Source organism: Cervus canadensis, chromosome 21 (assembly GCF_019320065.1).
Source record: "Cervus canadensis isolate Bull #8, Minnesota chromosome 21, ASM1932006v1, whole genome shotgun sequence".
Taxonomy (NCBI): Eukaryota; Metazoa; Chordata; class Mammalia; order Artiodactyla; family Cervidae; genus Cervus; species Cervus canadensis.
In genome coordinates, this window is record NC_057406.1 from 5,261,310 (window position 1) to 5,281,640 (window position 20,331).

The window sequence follows — 20,331 nt, forward strand, 5'->3', positions numbered from 1 at the left end:
GATGGCTACTCCATTTTTTCTAAAGGATTCCTGCCCACAGTAGTAGATATAATGGTCATCTGAGTTAAATTCAGCCATTCCAGTCCATCTTAGTTCGCTGATTCCTAGAATGTTGACGTTCACTCTTGCCATCTCCTGTTTGACCACTTTCAGTTTGCCTTGATTCATGGACCTAACATTCCAGGTTCCTATGCAATATTGCTCTTTCCAGCATCGGACCTTGCTTCTATCACCAGTCACATCCACAACTGGGTGTTGTTTTTGTTTTGGCTCCATCCCTCATTCCTTCTGGACTTATTTCTCCACTGATCTCCAGTAGCATGTTGGGCACCTACCGACCTGGGGAGTTCATCCTTCAGGGTCCTATCTTTTTGTCTTTTCATACTGTTCATGGGGTTCTCAAGGCAAGAATAGTGAAGTGGTTTGCCATTGCCTTCTCCAGTGGACCACATTCCATCAGACCTCTCCACCATGACCCATCCATCTTGGGTGGCCCCACACGGGATGGCTTAGGTTCATTGAGTTAGACAAGGCTGTGTTCCTGTGATCAGATTGGCTAGTTTTCTGTGATTATGGTGTCAGTGTGTCTGCCCTCTGATGCCCTCTCTCAGTGCCAACCGAGAGTTATGTCTAATATAACTCCACCAAATATTTAGAATAGGTCAGAAAGATGTACCAGAGTGCAAGTTAGTTACCACCTCATAATGTAGCCCCTAACCAGGGATGTCCTTGGGAGGATGGCAGCCCGCCTCGCCCCACACTTACTGCTTCCTGTATGGAGAGATGGGACCACCGTCCTCCCCCGCAACCCCCGAGACCACACAAAGGGCAGCCCAGCCCCCCGCCGCAAGGTCCCCGATACTTAGAGACTCATATCCTGGGTATCCTTGAGCTCCGCACCCACTGCACACACCAAGAGTCGCTTCCTAGCTTTTTGTAAGACAGAAAGATTGCCTTTGGTTTCAGGACACTACAAACTCAGCACGGAGGTCATTCTGCGTACATCACAGATGTCAGCTCTGGCCTCTGTGGGTCCACGGAGGAGCAGGGAGCCTGGCGGCGCCCACGGTGCTCCGGTTTGTGGAGGAAGGCCGTTGGCCGCTTGCTGGGATTTGGGATCTGAAACAAACGATGAATTCTGACTCAGCCGCCGACCTGCCGCTCTGGTCTGTGGTGTCAGTGGGGATGTGGGAGGGGGGACGCTGTCACACGGTCTGGGGTCTGCAGGGTGGCCCAGCCCAAGTCCACTGCTTCAGGTCCCCCATCCCTGTGCTGGGCTGACATCACTCCATCCCAGGCCTCCAAACCTGTGGCCCTCCCAGCCACCCGGACACCCCCCACTGGACATGCACAGGCCCGGAGGAGCCCATCGGTCACCCCCACACACACCAGCTCACCCACCAGGGTGGCTCTCTGCAGCCACACCGCCATCCCCCCGCCCTCTGCTCCTGCCTGCCGACCAGCCTGGAGCTCAGCAAGGCCTCAAAACTGCTATCTTCCTTCTGACCTGGAGCCTACAAACAGCGCTCCGTCCTCCAGTTTCGCTGGAGAGCAAGCCCTTCCCCTCGCTGGGCCAGGTCTACTGCCGTCTCTGGGGATCTGTCCTCCACAAGGCCACTACTGCTATTTTCCCAGCACAAGCCAGACCCCTCCATCCCTACTTCAAACCTTCCCTGTCTGTTAATAGAAACACTGGAGGGCTCTCTCCCGAGCACCTGCCATGTTTCAGGACTGAGCCGGGGGCTCCCCAAAGCCTCACAGACACCTAATGAGAAGAGGATCACCCCAGGGAACAGGGGAGAAAGCCGAGGTCCACGACTTTCAGGACAAAATCCCAGAGTCATTACTGGAACCAGGCCCTTCTTGCTCATTAGTTTTCAGAATTCAGGAAGCATTAGGACTTGGGTCATGTTAACAATGCGGATGGCCGGGTTCTAACCCAAGAGACCGGGATTCAGGGAGTCTGAGGTCAGACGGGAATCTGCAGTAACAGGCGGCAGCCCCCCTCACCCCGCCCCAAACGACAACACACACACACACACACACACACACACACACACACACACACACACACACGGAAAGGGGCCCTGACCCCTCTCCCTGCCCCACCCCCTCCCGGTGCTACAGGTACCCAGAGCCACTCCCTTTAGGCAAACCAGTGCTACCTGTCCATTGGCCCCGCCCCTGCTGCATCAGCCAGCTCTCTCCTCTCTGCCATCAGGATGGGCTCAGTGGGGGACTTCCCTGGCAGTCCAGTAGCTAAGACTCTGTGATCCCAGTGCAGGGGGCCAGAGTTTGACCTCTGGCCAGGGAACTAGACCCCACATGCCACAACTCAAGATCCCACGTGCTGAAACTAGGACCTGGCCCAGCTAAATAAATAACTTTTAAAAAATGACGCTCCGCGGACACACCTCCCCGGGCGTCCGCACACCCTCTGCAGCTGAGTCTTGGTCACTGGCTCCCAGCAGGTTCACTGGGACCGCTGATGGGCTCAGCTGCCTCCTGTAAGGCAGGGCCTCAGGCACCAGGGGACATGCTCCCTGCCATCTCTTCAGGGCCCGATGACATTCCTAGGATGGTGCGTGAGGCCTGAGCAGATGAGAGGGTGCCTGGTGGACCCCCAGACCCACAGCCAAATCACCTACCTGGACGCGGGGAGCAGATGCACCATGGCCTGAGAACACAGGTGGGAGGTGGCCCACCACAGCCACTGGATGTCACTGGGCATGTCCGGAAGCCACGTCACCAGTCTGCAGGAGGGAAATGCAGAGACACACCCCTTGTATGCAGGTGAAGACAAGCCACAGCAAAAGGACAAGAAGAAACCCCGCCCGAAGGCAGACATCTGACGACAGTGCCATCATCCAGGTAAACGGCCAGGGTCACTTCTCACCCCAAGCTGATAAATTCTGCAAGGCAAGCCCACCTAAAAGCCCTAAAGCAAAATGGGGCCACTTTGGATTCAGGAGAGCTCAATGGACTTACATGGAGATAAAAGGCCTGGGTCTTCCAAGACCCCGCTCCTCCGGGGCAGCATGGACCCTGACACACAGCATCTTCTGGTTGAAACACCAGCCCTGCACCCACATGGAAGGTGCTCGGCCACATGCACGCCCACAGACGAAGCTGCCAAGGAGGCCTGACCTCTGCCCTCCAGGCCTCCAACACCCCAGACACGAAAAGGACCCCATGTCTCGGGCTTTAGGAAATGCCAGCAGAGGACTCCCCTGGCGGCTCAGTGGTGGAGCGCGCCTGCCAACGCAGGAGGCGTGAGTTCCAGCCCTGCTCCAGGGAGATCCTACCCGCCTCGGAGCAGCTAAGCCCGTGCACCACAGCTCCTGAGCCTCTGCTCTCAAGCCCGGGAGCCGCAACTACTGAAGCCCACGTGCCCTGGAGCCAGTGCTCAGCAACAAGGGAAGTCACTGCAATGAGAAGCCATGCACTGCAACTAGAGAGCAGCCCCCACTCAACGCAACTAGAGAAAAGCCCATGCGGCAAGGAAGACTCAGCACGGCCACAAACAAAGAAACATTTTGTGAAAGTGTTAGCTGCTCAGTCATGTCCGACTCTGTGCAACCCCATGGACTGGAACCTCTGTCCCTGGGGTTCCCCAAGCAAGAATACTGGAGTGGGTTGCCATTCCCTTCTGCAGGGGATCCTCCCAACCCAGGGATCAAATCTGGGTCTCCTGCACTTAAAAAAAAAAAGAAAGAAAGACCTACTATATAGCACATGGAACTCCACTCAATCTTATGTGCCAGCCTGGTTGGGAGGGGGGTTTGGGGGAGAATGGATGTGTGTATACGTATGGCTGAGTTCCTTCAGTGTTCTCCCGAAACTATCACAACATTGTTAATTGACTATAGCCCAATGCAAAATGATTTGGTGTTAAAAAAAATTAAGATTAAAACAAAAAAAGAAATGTCAAGGGACTTCCCTGGTGGTGCCGTGGTAAAGAACTTGCCCTCCATTGCAGGGGATGAGGGTTTGATCCCTGGTCAGGGGACTAAGATCACACATGCCACAGGGCAACTAAGCCGGCTTGTCACAACTAACGAAGCCCGCGCGCTTCTTGGTCTGAAAACCAAGCACAACCACAACAAATAAATAAAAGAACTTATCAAACTATTTTTTTTTTAAACAAAAGGAAGGAAAAAATATGCCAGAGCAGCCCGCCCTCCTCCCAGGGCGAGGCAGGTGGCTGAGTGGTGGGGCTGGGGAGTGATCTGGGAGGTCCAGCAGAGCCAGAGAACTGAGCTGGAGTTTGAAGGACGGCTGGGACTTTTAAGGGCTTCCTTCACAGCTCAGCTGGTAAAGAATCTGTTAGCAATGCAGGAGACTCTGCTTCTATTCCTGGCTGGGGAAGATCTGCTGGAGAAGGGATAGGCTACCCAGTCCAGGATTCTTGGGCTTCCCCTGTGGTTCAGCTGGCAAAGAATCCGCCTGCAATGCAGGAGACCCTGGTTCGATCCCTGGGTTGGGAAGATCCCCTGGAGAAGGGAAAGGCTCCCCACTCCAATACTCTTGGCCTGGGGAATTCCATGGACTGGATAGTCCATGGGGTCGCAAAGAGTCGGGCATGACTGAGTGAGCTTCACTTTCACTTTGGGACTTTTAAAAAGACAGACGGAAAGACATGCTGACTACGTTGCTAAAAAGAAAATAAACAGTAAAGTAGACGTGAAGAAAATGGAGGGAAAACAAATGCCCAGGAACCTAGCAGCCACACAGCTTAGGCCTCGGGATCCTTCCGACACACCAGGAGTAAATCCCCCTCCCTCCCAAAAATGTAGACCTGCAAGAAGTGACAAACCTAGGTGTCGGGGTGGCCAGGGGCTCGCCAACCAGGCGCCTTTCCAGGGTGTTCCACGCAGACTGTGAGCTCCACCCGGATGTGTAAGGAGCCAGGCTCTGAGCTGAATCCTCACCCGACCCCCCAGCCCCGAGAGGAAGCCACAAAGCCACGGGCAGTGTTCACCTCTGGACCACAGCGATGGCAGACTCCACGGGCAGTGTGCAGGGCAGCATCACGTAGGACATGATCTTAACTGGGAAGAAGCTGAAAATCTTGTTTATGCACCCGTCTCGGCTTCTCATTGCATTCCTCAGTGCTAAAAAACACAAGTCAGAGGTCTGTTTCCCACCAGCGTAAAAACCAAACCACCTTCCCCAGCTGGTGCCGGGAATTTCTATAAATCCTACCAATCCTGGCAGCTATGCAATCAGAAAGTGGAAAACTGAAAGTGAAAATTTCTCATCATGTCCCAGTCTTTGTGACCCCATGGCCTGTAGCCTGCCAGGCTCCTCTGTTCATGGGATTCTCCAGGCCAGAATACTGGAATGGATAGCTTCCCTTCTCCAGGGGATCTTCCCAAGCCAGGGATCGAACCCAGGTCTCCCACATTGCAGGTGGGTCCTTCACCATCTGAGTCACCAGGGAAGGAATCAGAAGCTAGCACAAATGAGATCAGATGTGGGATGTGCCTACACAGCCCTTGGATCGCCGACAGGACACAGGGTCCCTTTTAAAGAGTTTCTTTTTAACGGACTCCCTGGAGAAGGGAATGGCAGCCCACTCCAGTATTCTTGCCTGGAGAATTTCATGGACAGAGGAGTCTCCTGGGCTACAATCCATGGTGTCGCAAACAGCTGGACACAACTGAGCAGCATTCATTACTACTTCATTTTTAAATTTATTTATTGAATTTATTTGGCTGTGCTGAGTCTTAGTTGTGGCATGTGGTATCCAGGTCCTGGGCCAGGGATCAAAACTTGGCCCCCTGCATTGAGTCTTAGTCACTGCATTGAGTCTTCCAGAATGGAAATCCCACTTCACTTTAAATTCCTTTTGGAGGCGGACACAAACATCTCAAATCTCCCCAGCCCAGGCTTCATGACCTTTTCTTTGCATCTGCAGTTGGATTCCCCTCTTCCACCCGGACCCGCTAGCCGTCTGTTTTCCCGTTGTGATGACCTCACGATGCCGCAGATCACAACAACCGGAGCAGCTGTAGGATACTGCAACTCCTAGGGCATTAGTGCCTGAGGCAAGAAACAGCGGCCCTTTCATCTTTGCTGCTGTTCAGCCTCAGTCGTGTCTGAAGACTGCAGCACGCCAGGCCGCCCTGTCATTCACTATCTCCTGGAGCTTGCTCAAACCCATGCCCATCGTGTCGGTGATGCCATCCAACCATCTCATCCTCTGTTGACCCCTTCTTCTCCTGCCCTCAATCTTTCCCAGCATCAGGGTTTTTTCTGATGAGTCAGTTCTTTGCATCAGGTGGCCAAAGTATTGGAGTTTCCGCTTCAGCATCAGTCCTTCCAGTGAATATTCAGGACTGATCTCCTTCAGGATGGACTGCTTGGATCTCCTTGCATCCAAGAGACTCTCAAGAGTCTTCTCCAGCACCACAGTTCAAAAGCATCTATGCTTGCGCGCTCAGCTTTCTTTATACTCCAACTCTCACATCCATACACGACTGCTGGAAAACCCACAGCTTTGACCAGATGGAACGAAGACCCAGTGCAACTGAAAATAAATTTAAACAAACAAACAAACAAACCCAGCTGCAATGTTATGTGCCAGCCTGGATGGGAGGAGGGTTTGGGGGCGAATAGATACCTGTATGGCTGAGTTTCTTCACTGCTCACCTGAAACTATCCCGCCACTGTTAATCGGTTCTGCCCAGTGTAAAATGTCTTTGGTGTTAAATAAGTAAATAAAATACAAACTCAGCTGGAGCTTGTTTTCCTCTGGCCATGACCGCATGGGAAGGGAGACAGAGCAAGGACTCAGGGGGATGGGAGATCCATGAGGGGAGGCGGGGGCCCCACCAACCTGCGCTGGTCACTCTGCCCTGCTTCTTCCCAAGCAGCAGCTCGCCCTTCCTCCACAGCTCACGGGGAGGCCGCCCTTCCTGCTCTGAAAGGGTCACCGACCACCGCCTCCTCTGTGCGCCCCCTCCCCACCCCCAGAGCCAGTACCCATGGTGAGCTTGGGCGACAGGGTCTCCAGGACGCTCTCGTCCCAGGAGAGCACCCCAAGGCGCACTTGTTCCAGCAGCTCCTCTCGCTCAGGCCACGCCTCCCAGGTGGCCACGCCCAGAAAAGGCTCCAGGCTCTCAGGCTCCGCCTCCGGCTCCGCCTCTGGCTCCAACTCTGCTGGGGACACACTCAGGCACAGATGGGGCCCGTCGCGGATGCCTGCGAAGGGCACGGAAACAAAACCCATCAGGCGATTTCGGGCAAGGGGTCACTACTCGCCCAGCTACCCTGCCCACCCAGTTAGAGGGAAGCTAACAGGCCTGTTAGGACACGGCGGGGATCCACCTGGGAATAATCTGCCTGGGATCCACCCTGCTCCACCTCCCTTTTCCTAACACGGAAAGCGCAGTGTGGGCCTTTGAAGCTGGATGGAGGAGGCGGGCAGCTGGCTCGGTCACTCACCAGCCTGTGGGCTCTAGAGCCACATGTGGACCCAGGAGGTTCAAGGGAAGGATGATAACTGATTTATGACAACTGCACCACTGGTGAAGCCCAATGTTCCAGACCCTGCAGCAGCCATGCAACTGCTCCCAGCTGAGTGCTGAGGAATCAGAAGCCCAGAGAGGTGAAGCGATTTGCCTAAAGTCACACAGCCGACAAGCGTCAGAGCGAGATTCGAACCCAGGTCTGACATCAACGATGGCACCCTTCCATCACACGACCTCGGAAAGAAGCCACAGGTCAGGGAGTCTGTGCTGGCCCTGCCCTGGGTGCCAGGGCTCAGGGGCTGATCCCAGTGGGTGGTTCCTGCTCTCACGCTGGGTGGGGACGGGAGGACGGGTAGACTTGGATGCCCACGCCTTCCCTGGCTCACCTCTTGCTTCCAACCTCGGGGTTAAAAGCCCAGGGGCTGTCCCTGCATGCCCCCCACCTCACTCCCAAGCTACACCTCCCACTTCGACTCCCTTGGATCTTTCCAGCCTCTGACAGACGCACAACTCAGCCTCTGGAGAGGTTTTCTCTCTTAGGAATGTTTCAGAGAATCTGTTTCCAGGGAACACCTGCCCTGCCCCCACGCATCCTCTAGTGAACCCCAAGGAAGCCAGGTTGACCGAGGCAGAACCTTGCTTAGATCCTTAAACCCAAACCCAGCACCAATGCTGCAAGCGCCCAGCCCCACGCCAGGATTTAGAATTACTAAGATCAGCTGGCATCATTTACTCCAAAGTCCTTTTGCTACGGATGTGGAAACAGAGGCCCAGAGAGAGGAGTGGCTTGCCCAAAGTCACCTAGCGACTTCTATAGGGTCCCTCATTGTCTTTTATTCCCAGCTGGCTTCCAAATTTCAATCCCAGTCCAGGCCTGCTGTCTAGAACCCCGAATTCTGACATCACTATGCCCACTATGCCTGGGTGCATGCCTGCTAAGTTGCTTCACTCGTGTCCGACTCTGAGACCCCATGGACTGTAGCCCGCCAGGCTCCTCTGTCCATGGAGATTCTCCGGGCAAGAATACTGGAGTGGGTTGCCAGGCCCTCCTCCAGGGGGTCTTCCCGACCCAGGGAACGAAGCTGCATCTCCCGCAACTCTCGCATTGGCAAGTGGGTTCTTTACCACGAGCGCCACCTGGCAAGGCCCAATGCCGCCTGCCCAACCACCCAAATCTGTCCCAGGGCACCACCCATGGGGCTCTCGAGCTTTCCTGCAGGACCCGTGCCCTCCCAAGGGCCCAAACCGAGAGCACCGCCCTCTGCTCCAGTCCTGACCACAGAAGCCAAGGGCAGAGCTTAATCCCCAAGTCCTCCTCCTTGGGGACCTCTGGTTGGTCGTCTCCCAGTCCTGTCCCCTCAGGCCCCTTCCACCTCCCCAAGCCCACGGCGGCCACCTTGACCGGGGATGTTGGCCTAACCCTCTGTAGCGCGGCCATGGGCCCTGGCAAAGCTCCCTCTGCCTGCCCCCACTCCAGCGTCAGCAGCCCGCCATGGCTCCCCATGGCTGTGAGATCCAAGCCCCTCACCACCTCCACGAGGCCCAGCCTTGCCCCTCTTTCCATTCACCCCCATTCCTGCCTCCCCGAATCTGTTCCTCTGTCCCCCACCCCCACCACTCCAGTGACACACGCCTTCTTTCCACCTCGAAGACTGTCTGCAGGCCTCATACTCACATACCCCCATGCCTAAAACATTCCTGTTCACCCTCAAAGCATCACTGCAGATTCGCATCCTCCCAGGAGCCCTGCTTTCCCTTTCCTTGCAGAACCCACCCCCCGCCCACCAACTGAACCCCATCTGAATCTACATATCCTGTAGGGCACTGAGCACTCTGTCAGCCTTCTATGTACGTACCTGCCCTCCTCCCCAGTCTCAAGACTAAGCTCCAGGCAGGCAGACCCTTCAGTGGGAGAGGAAGCCGGGGCTGTGACCTCTGCAGGGTCAGCAGCGCTGATCCCAGCTCTGCTCCCCGGAATGCGGGCCATGGCTGCCTCCATCTCCCCATCTGTAAAATGGGGGCAACGATTTCCTATCTCTCAGGGCCGAGCCAGATGGCAGGTGAATGTGCTGAGCATTGGGTGGTGGATCCAGCACGGTTCCCTGGTGACCAAGACTGTGAACAGAAAGCTGGCTCAAAGGGCATGGCTGTCGCCCCCACCATACGCACCATTCTTCTCCAAGAACCTGAGCGCGTCTAAATATCCTTGAAGGCACATCTCTCCAAGCACCTGTGAACAAACCACGTGAAGTTAACCGCAGGCGGAGTCACCACGCGCCATTCCTTTCAGCATCACCTGAAGATGGCAGGCTCAGAGAAAGAATCCTCCGAGCTCCGAGTCGATGCCATGTGTGGACGGGGCTCTGTGCTACCGGGAGAAGGCAGCCCCGCTTCCTGGCAGGACTCGGCTCGAACGACACCCGCTCCGCGCACAGCCCAGGCTGGCGCCCCAGCATGACGGGAGCTGGTTCCTCTGGTCTCCTTTGGTCCCTGGACAAGCCTCCATCCTCACAAATAGAGGGGCCTGATCTGCTTGTCGTGGGACATTGGGCTGCCTCCTCTGCACTCAAACCACACGGGCACCCGATGCTGTGGCCCAGCCTTCTCTCCACTTGTGAGCACACACCGCCAGGTACGCCATATGGCATGGCCTTCTTTCTCCCCAGAGAGCTGTCACTGTGCAGATTCTACCAACTTTCTCACTCTATTAGGGTGGTAAGGTCCACCACACTATAGCGACAACCAAGAAAAGATTAAACGAGTTTCCCATGTGGTCCAGCAGTTAAGACTCCACGCTTTCACTGCCAAGAACCCAAGTTCAATCCCTTAAGATCCTACAAGTCTCAAGGCAGAGCTGGGGGTGGGGGAGATTCAGCCACCACATGCAGTGTAATTCCTGACCATGGCTGCCAAGAATCACTGGGGGACTTCCCTGGTGGCCCGGTGGCTGAGGCTCTGCACTCCCGAGCCAGGGGCTTTTAATCTCTGGTCAGGGAGCTAGATCTTGTGCCACAACTAAGACCCAGTGTAGCCAAATTAATTAATTAATTTAAAAAGAGAATCATTGGGATAATTAAAAAAAAAAAAAGACACCCTACTGCCCAAGCTGTGATGTGCTATGACCAGTCGTGTCCAACTCTTTGCCAACCCCATGGACTGTAGCCCGCCAGCCTCCTCTGTCCATGGGATTTCCCAGGCAAGAATACTGGAGTGGGTTGCCATTTCCTCCTCCAGGGGATCTTCCCGACCCAGGGACCCAACCTGAGTCTCTTGCATCTCGTGCATTGGCAGATGGATTCAGGCTGTGGATACTTAAGCCTTAGCCCCTGGAAGTGGGATCTCAGTGGCGACCCCCAGCCCTCCCTTTCAGTGGCCCTGGGGGATTCTGGTGACCAGCAGGAGGCAGCACTGGGCTGAGTCCCTTTTCCAGGCTGGGGTTTGTTGCTGCTGGTCAGTCAGTGTGGAGGACAGCTGCTGCTCTGCTCGCTCAGTCGGGTCCGACTCTTTGTGACCCTTTGGGCTGTAGCCCGCCAGGCTCCTCTGTCCCTGGGATGTTTCAGGCAAGAATACTGGAGTGCCTTGCCATTCCCTTCCCCCGACTCAGGGATTGAACCCACTTCTCCCGCGTCTCCTGCATTGCAGGCAGATTCTTTACCCAGTGAGCCATCAGGGAAGCCTGAAGAGCTGCTGGGTCCCCTGGCAAAGAGGGATGCAAAGGGGAGAGCAGCACCCCCAGAACTCAGAGCCCCCCTCACCTTGACATCCGGGGGGAAGAGCGACTGGAACATCAGGCAGAGGTTCTCTGTGCAGAAGTGCATGTTGAGCGTGGTGAAGCCTTCGTGAAGTAAGAACGTGGACTTGACTCTGGGGCTGATGTCGCTCTCCCCATAGTAGGGGGACACGGTGATGGTTGTTTTGGAATCAATGAAGGGTAAGTTATCAGTTATTCCTCCATCCACATATCGCTTTTAAGGGAGAAGGAAAAAGGAAAAAAGCACACACTGTCAGAAGCTCTGGGCTGGAGTTTTCTGTGTGTTTCAGATTAGGGACAGAGACTTCTCAGAGCCGCAGGCAGACCTAGTGAGAGAACAGGGAGCTTGGAACAACTCGCAGCAAACCCCTAGTGAGCATTTCTGCGCCAGCAGGCTGCAGGCTGGCACTCAGGACTGCCACATGCTGCTGTGTGCTGCGCGCTGCAGCAGAGCGGCGCCAGGTCCAGGGGCACGGAGGCCGGCGTCTGGCCCGCGGTGCCCGCCCAGCCGGGAGCGCCCCCAGGCGAGTCCATGCAACTTGCCTCCACTAGGGGCGCTGTGTGCACTCAGGGCAGAGTGTGATGTAGATCAGGCTGAAAGGGAGACAGATGTCATGGGTTCAATTCCAGAGGCCCCCAGCTGCTGGAGCAATCTCGGACAAGACACTTAACCTGCGGTCCTGACTCTCTGCCCACACCTGGGCAATGAGGACCAGCACTGGAGACTTAAATGACGTGGTGAACCTGGGACCTGAGCTCTTAAAAAATGGCATCTTATCCCACAGCTACGGTGCATTTGGGGTAAGTACTGTGAGAATCCATTTTCCTATATTCCATGGTAAGCGCTCTGTTGTGTCCAACTCTTTACGACCCCATGGACTGTAGCCCACCAGGCTCCTCTGCCCATGGGATTCTCCAGGCAAGAATACCTGGAGTGGGGGTGCCATTTCCTACTCCAGGGGATCTTCCCAATCCAGGAATCAAACCCAAACTCTTGCGTCTCCTGCATTGGCAGGTGGGTTCTTTGTCACTGAGCCACCTGGGAAGTCCTCCTATTAATATATTCATAGCCTCAATGAAGAATTACAGAGAGGAAAAAAAAATATTCATAGCCTTGAACAACCCTAGTGCCCAAGGCCAGGCTGGGGCAGACAGGTTTTGCTACAGTTTGGATAGAGTCTGGACCTGTGAAACCAACCTCTTGAATGATTCCCAAAGCTAAAACCATCCCAGCCCAGCTGTCAGTGCCCACCGTGGGGGTGGGGGGCCTTCAAATATCACAACTATCACAAATAGCAAATACCCCAGCCCATCCTTCCAAAGGGAGAAATGTCAGGGCACGCTTTGGCCTAAAACGAGTCCGGGAGAGAATCAGGCATGTTCACGCAAGCCTTAGCTATCAAGAGCGTCCTCTCTTGAGGCCAAAGTGATTAGGTGTGCATACACAGCGGTAGTTTCTATATTCTTGCTGTTTGTCAGCGTCAAAACCCTCACTGGCAGAAAGGGACTCGGAACCTAACGTCAGGAAACTTGAGTTAAGATTGAGAAGGGAGGAAGCAAGTGACTGTTTTTTCAATGATGTTTTATTTTTTTAAATTCATGTTTATTGGAGTCTAGGTGCTTCACAATGCTGTCTTACGTCTCTGCTGTAGAGCAGAGTGACTCTGTTCTACATACACATATATCCTCTCTTTTGCCCCTCAAGGTCTATTCTAAAGTCCAATGACTCTTCTGTCGTCTGGAATCTTTCCTCCAGCCTGAACTTTCCTAGAGGAATGTTCCGGGTTTGCTCAGTGGCATCTCAAGAAGGCTCCGTTCTGATTGTCAGCAGGTTTCATCTGAGGACACTGAGGGTGTGACTGAGTGTGCACCACGGCGGGAGCAGCCAAGGGGAGTGCAAAGATGACAATAACAGCAACGACAAAACCGCCCATATTTACCTGGTACTTAAGAGAGCCAGGCTCTGTGCTGGGGACTTCGCTGTGCTATTGCCAGGTAATTTCCACGACGGTGGAACAACTGCCCAGTGTTATTGACTCCCAGGTTGCAATTCAATCTAAGAGTTAAGACATGTGTCCAGCGACGTCCCTGGAGGCTCAGTGGCTAAGATTCCACACTCCCAATACAGGGGGCCGGGTTCAGTGGCTGGTCAGGGAACTAGACCCGGGACACCACAGCTAAGAGTTTGCATGCTACAACTGAAGATCCAGAGTACCGCAACTAAGAGCTGGCACAGCCAAATCAACACATAGACGTTAGAAAGAAAGATAGGAACGTGTCAACGTGGCCCAGCTAACGTGGGCTAAAGCAGACACTCGATTCTAGGTTTGTCTGCCAGGCAGGGGCTGTGAGAACCGCAGGGAACCATCTCATGGCTCCAGGACTCAGTCTTCTCATCTGTAAATAGGGCCCGCATGTGTCTGTCCTGTGGAAGCTCCGGGGCATGAATGAGGCTGTTCATGACCTGCCTTTGCAACGTGAGGCCCGCACTGCTGTTAAAGCGTGAACCAAAAGGGCTTCTGAAGTGCCTTACTGCTGAGACATGGGGATGTCTCGTCTTCTCTCCCACAGCTGTGACAACCTAAACGGGCTCCAGACATCGCCGGGTGTCCCGGGACAGGGGGACAGAATTATCCAGCAACTACGGCCCTAGAGGGAGGCTGCCAGGTGGTCCGGCATCCGGCCCACAGTCCGCAGGACCAGCGCTCGGCGTCTGCTCTTCCTCCTGGGCCTGTGCTCAGGGACAGCGACATGTGTCCACACAGGTGTTGACTCACAGCCCTGTCGGCAGCCTCTGCCCAAAGCCATGGGCTGAAGAGGACAGAGTCAGAGGCAGAGAGGATTGAAACTCTCAGCTCCTCAGAATAAAACCTTAAGTGAGTAAACTGACTCTTAAGCATCTTATACTCTAAGCAGGCCACTGGGCACCTCTTTCGGTGCTCAAGTGGAGATTACACAAACAGCTTATGTTACAGGTAAGCAGTTAATTATCCCACATGAAGTCAGTTTTGCTTCAAGAGAGCTTGGAAGGGGTTCAGCTATGGAATCTCTGTCTGAAGGCTGAGGGGCAAAAGGCTTTCTTCATTTAGGGACAGGTCTCAGAGGCCCAGGGTGCCTGAACCCACTGCCTTGTCCTCCTTGTTTTTTCAAAGATGCTTATGGGATCTTGTTTCCTGGACCAGGGATGGACCCAGGCCCCTGGCAGTGAAAGTGCAGACTCCTAACCACTGGACCACCAGGGAATTCCCAGGAACACAGTTTAAAAGTGGACTTACCACGCCTCTGAAGGAAGGGGGGATCAAGCCAAAGACGACAGGGATGTAGCAGGAACAATACAAGGCCTGAGAAGACAAAAGAGAGTGAAACCACAGCACAGCCCAGAGCAGGCAGCCTTTTACCCCTGGGCCTTTACAAGCCTTCTCCAAGCAAGGAGAGCAATGAGCCTGAAAGCGCTGTTGGCAGAGCCGCTGCTTTACTAAATGGTTGAATGAAAATGAGCCCGCCCATACACATCTGACTCTCTGTGACCCTGATGGACTGTAGCCCGCCAGGGTCCTCTGTCTATGGGGTTTTCCAGGCAAGAATGCTGGACCAGGGAGCCATCTCCTCCTCCAGGGGATCTTCCTGACCCAGGGATCGAACCTGCATCTCCTGCACCTATCGGCACCACAGGCAGGTTTTTACCACTGCGCCACCTGGGAAGCTCAGGGTCCAAGTGTAACTTCAGACTTAAACCTCCCGTCTCTGCTCCCCACGAGGGTCCCACTGGGCCATCACAGACAGGACCAACTAGTTGCTGACTAGCTGATTGCCTGGCAAGGAGATTAGATGAGGGCTTTGCAATTACTGCCATTCATCAGAATCTCCTGGAAAGCTTGGCCAACCACAGACTCGGGGCCCCACCCCTAAGATTCTGATGAGGCAAGTTGGAGGCGGGGCCTGAGAGCCTGAGATACTGCTGCCTGGTCGCCCAGGGACCACGCTCTGCGCCTCACCGGCTAGCGAGCATAAGCATGATGTAACACTGGTGCAACGAGAGAAAAGAGCTCCCGTGGGGATGCGCAGGTGCTGGGTGCCTAGAAAATGCTCCTGGAAACAGCTTAGGCGGAAGACGACACTGGCTGCTGGGAAGCAGCTGGTTACCTATGCCAGGCAGCTTGCTCGTCCGGGCCCGTGTTAAGTGAAATGACACCCAAGGCATTCTCACAAAAGACATCAGCCAAACCAAACGGTATTTTGATGTCACCAATGATCTTCTCTGTGCTACAGCCAGAGGACAGAGGTAACCGAGACACGCTCCCACCCGTGTGGGGCTTCAGTGGACAAGTCCTCATTAAGGAACAGGCATCGTTGGGAGGAGGGCCACACACATAAGGTCCCTGGAGCAGGAGCTTATGATCCAAGTCGGGAAGGGGGGGGAGACACTGTCTGAACCTGACACCGTCTGGGACACCCCAGGGTTGCACATGCTGTGGACCGGACCGCTGCAGGCACACAGCTTACATCACTCTGGTACAGTGAAGCCAACCAGCATCACGGGCAACCAGGTTCTCTTGCATCTTAAGTAAAAACTGGGGCCGATTGGCCTACAACAGCCCCTCCCTGTGTTGCTTCCAAAACAAAATGGCCCTTCCGACTAGACAGTACCAGATAAACAAACCGCTTACGTCCACGACTTCAGCTTTGGAATGAAAATCCGACACCAGCACGTTTTCTCCGTCGGACACCCTGGTAAGTGACATGACCATCTTGCCAGAGAGCAGCTGGTGGACGTTGTCGGGGAGGTGTCTGTGGAGAATGTCTCGGACATACTTGCTCAAGCTGAAGGCTGGGTGGAGGATCCCCAAGTTCCGGCTCCTGACAGTCCGGACAACGTCCACGAGGATCCGCAATCTCTGCTCTGGGTGCGGGATGAGGTGGGGGAGAAGGGAGGTGTGGGGGTGGAGAGAGAAATATGCAAAGGAATGTACCACCCTGGAGGCGGGAATTGCTTTGTGGTGGGACCAGGAACCTGATGGCAAGGAAGCTGCCGACCCTCCCCTTTGTCTAAGCCTGGGCTGCCTGATCCGGCCAGTGGTTAGTCCACACTGATGGGTAAAAGACACACCGGATCGCAAGGGCTTAGAACGACAATAACAACAAAAACGTTGACTCTCTCACAGATGATGTTTTGTATTGATTAGATGTGAAAATGGTAATATTTTGGCTATACTGGGATCAAGAAAACACATTTCACTGATGTCTTTTACTTCTTCCATGTGATTCAATGGACATGAATTTCAGAAAATTCTGGGAGATACTGAAGGACAGGGAAGCCTGGTGTGCTGCAGTTCATGGGGTCACAAGGAGTCAGACACGATTTAGCGACTGAACCACAACAACTAGGAAACATGAGATTTACATATTCCTGTTGGTCGGAGCCGTTCCTGACCCACCCAGGCCAGAGGAACGGGCCTCCAGAGGCCCAGGGAGCCCTCTCTTTGTCTTCATCCCTGCATCAAGGCCAGATGCCATGAACCCACAGCATCAGAGCTTGAGCATGGATGGACCTAACCCTGCAGGGAGCAGACAGCAAGTGCAGGCTGGGACCTGACTTTGAATCCTGTCTCTTGCTTACTAGCTGAGCAACTTCAACACGTTACATCCCTGCTTCTGAGCCTCAGACAGTATGTTTTGAACATGGGACAACACTCACCTACATTTTGGAGACAGAAAAGGTTAGGTACACTGAAATCTGTACACGGTCAACGCAGAGGAAGCACCTCATATTTTCTTATTTATTTAAGAATAACATAAAAACATATTTTCTTATTTACTTGTCTGTACCAGGTCTTAGTTGGGGCACACAGGATCTTTGATCTTCATTGTGGCAGGCTAGCGCTTCCATTGCAGCATGCAAATTCCCAGTTGCAGCATGAGAACTCTTCGTTGTGACATGTGGGATCTAGTTCCCCAACCAGGGATGGAACCCGGGTCCCCTGCATTGGGAGCATGCAGTCCTAGCTACTGGACCACCAAGGAGGTCCCTAGACTTAACTTTTAACCTCTGGAAAGGGAAAGAGTCACTCAGCCCTGTGGACCATAGCCCGCCAGGCTCCTCTGTCCATGGGGATTCTCCAGGCAAGAATACTGGAGTGGGTTCTCATGCCCTCCTCCAGGGGATCTTCCCCACCCAGGGATCGAACCTGGGTGTCCTGCAGTGCAGGCAGATTCTTTACCATCTGAGCCACCAAGGACACTTTTAACCTCTAATGCTACAATTGTCAAACCGTCTAGTGGACACAGGGCCCATTCACGCTCCATTTGACCTCACTCACTGGCCTGGTCCCCTCTGGTGGTCTGCACTGCCCTGGCAGGCAGGGCTACCCCTGTCCCAGTCCGAGCCCTGGTCATCCACAGATGTGGGGATGCAGAGGGCCCGGACACGCCAGCAGGCCGTGACCCACTTCTGACTCCACTGGGCTCTCCCTGCACATGTGGCCCCCTTGAGCCCAGACAGAAGGCGCATGACTGCACAGAGCTGCTTGGTTCTGCCAGGCTCTCCTTCCAGGTCAGCCCTGCTTGAGAGGTGCGCTCAGGAACCCTGCCCAAGCCACAGGCCCTGGGAATGCTCCCCGGAGCTCCCCAAAGTCAGACAGGCAGTTAAAGCAGGAAACCGGGGCTCTTAGACTCTGGGGAGCAGTTCTTGCCAAAACCTCCAGACCCTTTCGGGGGACTTGGTGGTCCTGAGCCTCCCCCTGCAAGCCCAGCCCCCCGCTGCACCTGTCCTCTACCTGTGAGCCCCCGCTGGGCTGGAGTTGGCTGAGTTCCTGTGCTGGGGTCTGTGCATTTGAATCAATGAAACATTTGACTGTCTGGATGTCTCCAGGTCACAAGCCGAGACACAAGGGTTGGCTTTTATCACAGCTCAAGTCCAAGCTGTGCGGACTGCCCGTGTGTCCAGTCTAGTCGCCCCCGAGGTCACATTTCCTGCTCTTTGCCCCTCTCCCTCTCGATGGAGACGGTTGCCAGCATGGCCTCTTCCAATCCCCACCTCGCAATCAGCCCAGGGTCTGCTCACTGATCCTATCCAATGGCAGGGCTGCGAGTATTGGCAAGGGATTCCTGGCCTCCAGGAACAGTCATTCCCTGCTGGCAGTGCCCAACACAGCCGTCCCTGGGTAGAGCAAAAAGTAAACAGTTGAGGAAGCCCAGAAAAACAGGGGCCAGTGGGCCAGTGAAAAGAAGCTCTATCGCCCTGTGTGGGCGCCAACAGCCGCACTCGCTCCAGGCTCTGCTCCCTGGCAAAACCATAGGCCAAGGATGCCAGACCCTAGTAATTCAGGCCCGCTGGCCACCAGCCTCGGTCCTCCCCTCCCTCCGGTTTCCACGTGGACGGAGACCTTCACTAGGACAAGATTGAAACACCCAGGACCTGTTTCCAGGGCACTGTGCAGGGACGTGGTGGGGAAGATGGGATGTGAATGTCCAGTCCCCCAAAGGGTCTCAAACACCAGGAAAGGAGGAGAGGAGACAACTTTCCTAATTCCTCTCCTCTCCCCAAAACATCTCTCCTCAACACCCTTTCACCCCAAACCAGCTAGCTGCCTTCTACCTGAGAGGCACCCAGGCGCCCGCCTCCCGCCCCAGGGTTGGGCGGAGTTCAAAGGCCCCCGGGGGCGGCGGGGAGGGGGCTGTCTAAGACCCTCGAGTCTCCAGAGGGAAGAAGGTACCCACCCCTGCCTGGGACACAGCCAGAAACCTCCCTCCGGGCCTCACTTAGGGCAAATGGGAATTCCGCTCCCGCGATCCGTCATGCCCCCTCTTCCCCGTCGCTTAGACCACCTGGCTCTAGTCTCGGAGTGGGGTGGGGGGCTTCCTCCAAGACTGGGCAGCAAAAGGGAGGTGAGGCGAGGATGTGCTCCGGGTTTCCTGGCCCGCTTTCAGGGCTCCCCGGCGCCGGGCGAAAAAGATGCACTGGAGGACGCAACTGTTTGGGGGGAGACCCCGGGTTTACCCGCGCAGGGCCCGCTTCCAGCCCCGGCTCCCAGCGCACGCCCCATCCCGGCGCGGAGCCCGGGACTTACCCAGCGGGATCCCGGCGAGGTAGAAGGCGCAGTGCAGCGTGCCCGACGAGGCGCCGAAGAACTTGCGCGCGTGGCGAAGGAGGTGCGGGGCGCGCTCGCTCAGGCAGCTGGTCACCCCGACGTAGTAGAAGCCCAAGAAGCCGCAGCCGGCGAAGGACAGGCTCCAGCCGCGCTCAGGGTCGTACATAGCGGCGGCAGGTTGGGGCGGCGGGCCCGGGTTCCGAGCGCGCCCAGGCTCCGTCCGGCGCCCACCCTGGCTCTCCGCCGGTCTGGGCGCTGCAGCCCGGGTTATTCCCGGCGCGACGTCACCGGCCCCGTCCCCGCCCCGCTCGGACCACGTGAGTGAGCCTCTGGGCGGCCCAATGCGGACAGCGCGGCCACCCCGCCCTCCCCGGAGGCGGAAGGCTGGGAGGGGTCTGGACCCCGCGGAGGAGAGGAGAGCAGAAGACCTGTGCCAGGTGAGGGTGGAGAGGGAAGTTCCCGCAGCTCCGTAGACAGTGGAGATGGAGAGCTCCCTTGCCGGTTCCTTTTCATCCCTTAAACCAGTTAGAACTTTACAGCTGCCTACTTAACGTTCTTTGTTTAAATTTTTATTTATTTATTTATTTTTAAATTTTCCGTAGTCCTGTGTCTTCTTTTCTGCGCCAGGGGACCTCCTCTTCACTGCAGTGCCTGGGTTCTTGCAGTGCGTTCTCTTGTGGCCGAGCGCAGGCCCCAGGCACACCGGCTTCAGCAGTTGCAACACTTGGGCTCAGGAGTTGCAGTGCGTGGGCCTTTAGGACGCGTGGGCTTCAGTAGCTGGGGTTCAGGGGCTTAGTTCTCCGCAGCCGGTGGAATCTTCCTGGACCAGGGATAGAACTCCTGTGGCCTGTGTTAGCGGGCAGATTCTTATCCACTGAGCCACCGAGGGAGTCCGCCACTTAGGTTCTTAATATGCTTCTGACAGTGTATTCATTTACCTTTTTACAGGAGGAAGCAAGCTTGCAGTAGGCACCAGCATCTAAATAGAATTTCATGTCTTTGACTTCCTGCAAGGTGT

At 55.2% G+C, this 20,331-nt stretch overlaps 1 protein-coding gene across 1 annotated transcript; it reads right to left on the minus strand.

The window, feature by feature from the left end:
- Positions 1 to 496: 496 nt before the first annotated feature.
- Positions 497 to 19,600, minus strand: LOC122423623 (1-acylglycerol-3-phosphate O-acyltransferase PNPLA3-like). Its single transcript, XM_043440857.1, has 9 exons — positions 19,293 to 19,600; positions 15,894 to 16,126; positions 14,502 to 14,567; positions 11,231 to 11,440; positions 9,645 to 9,705; positions 6,988 to 7,206; positions 4,982 to 5,114; positions 2,649 to 2,753; positions 497 to 1,119 (listed from the first exon to the last, which is right to left on the minus strand). Exons 1-9 carry the CDS (start codon positions 19,477 to 19,479, stop codon positions 1,014 to 1,016), a joined length of 1,320 nt encoding a protein of 439 aa, XP_043296792.1. The 5' UTR covers positions 19,480 to 19,600; the 3' UTR covers positions 497 to 1,013.
- Between the last annotated feature and the right edge of the window lie 731 nt (positions 19,601 to 20,331).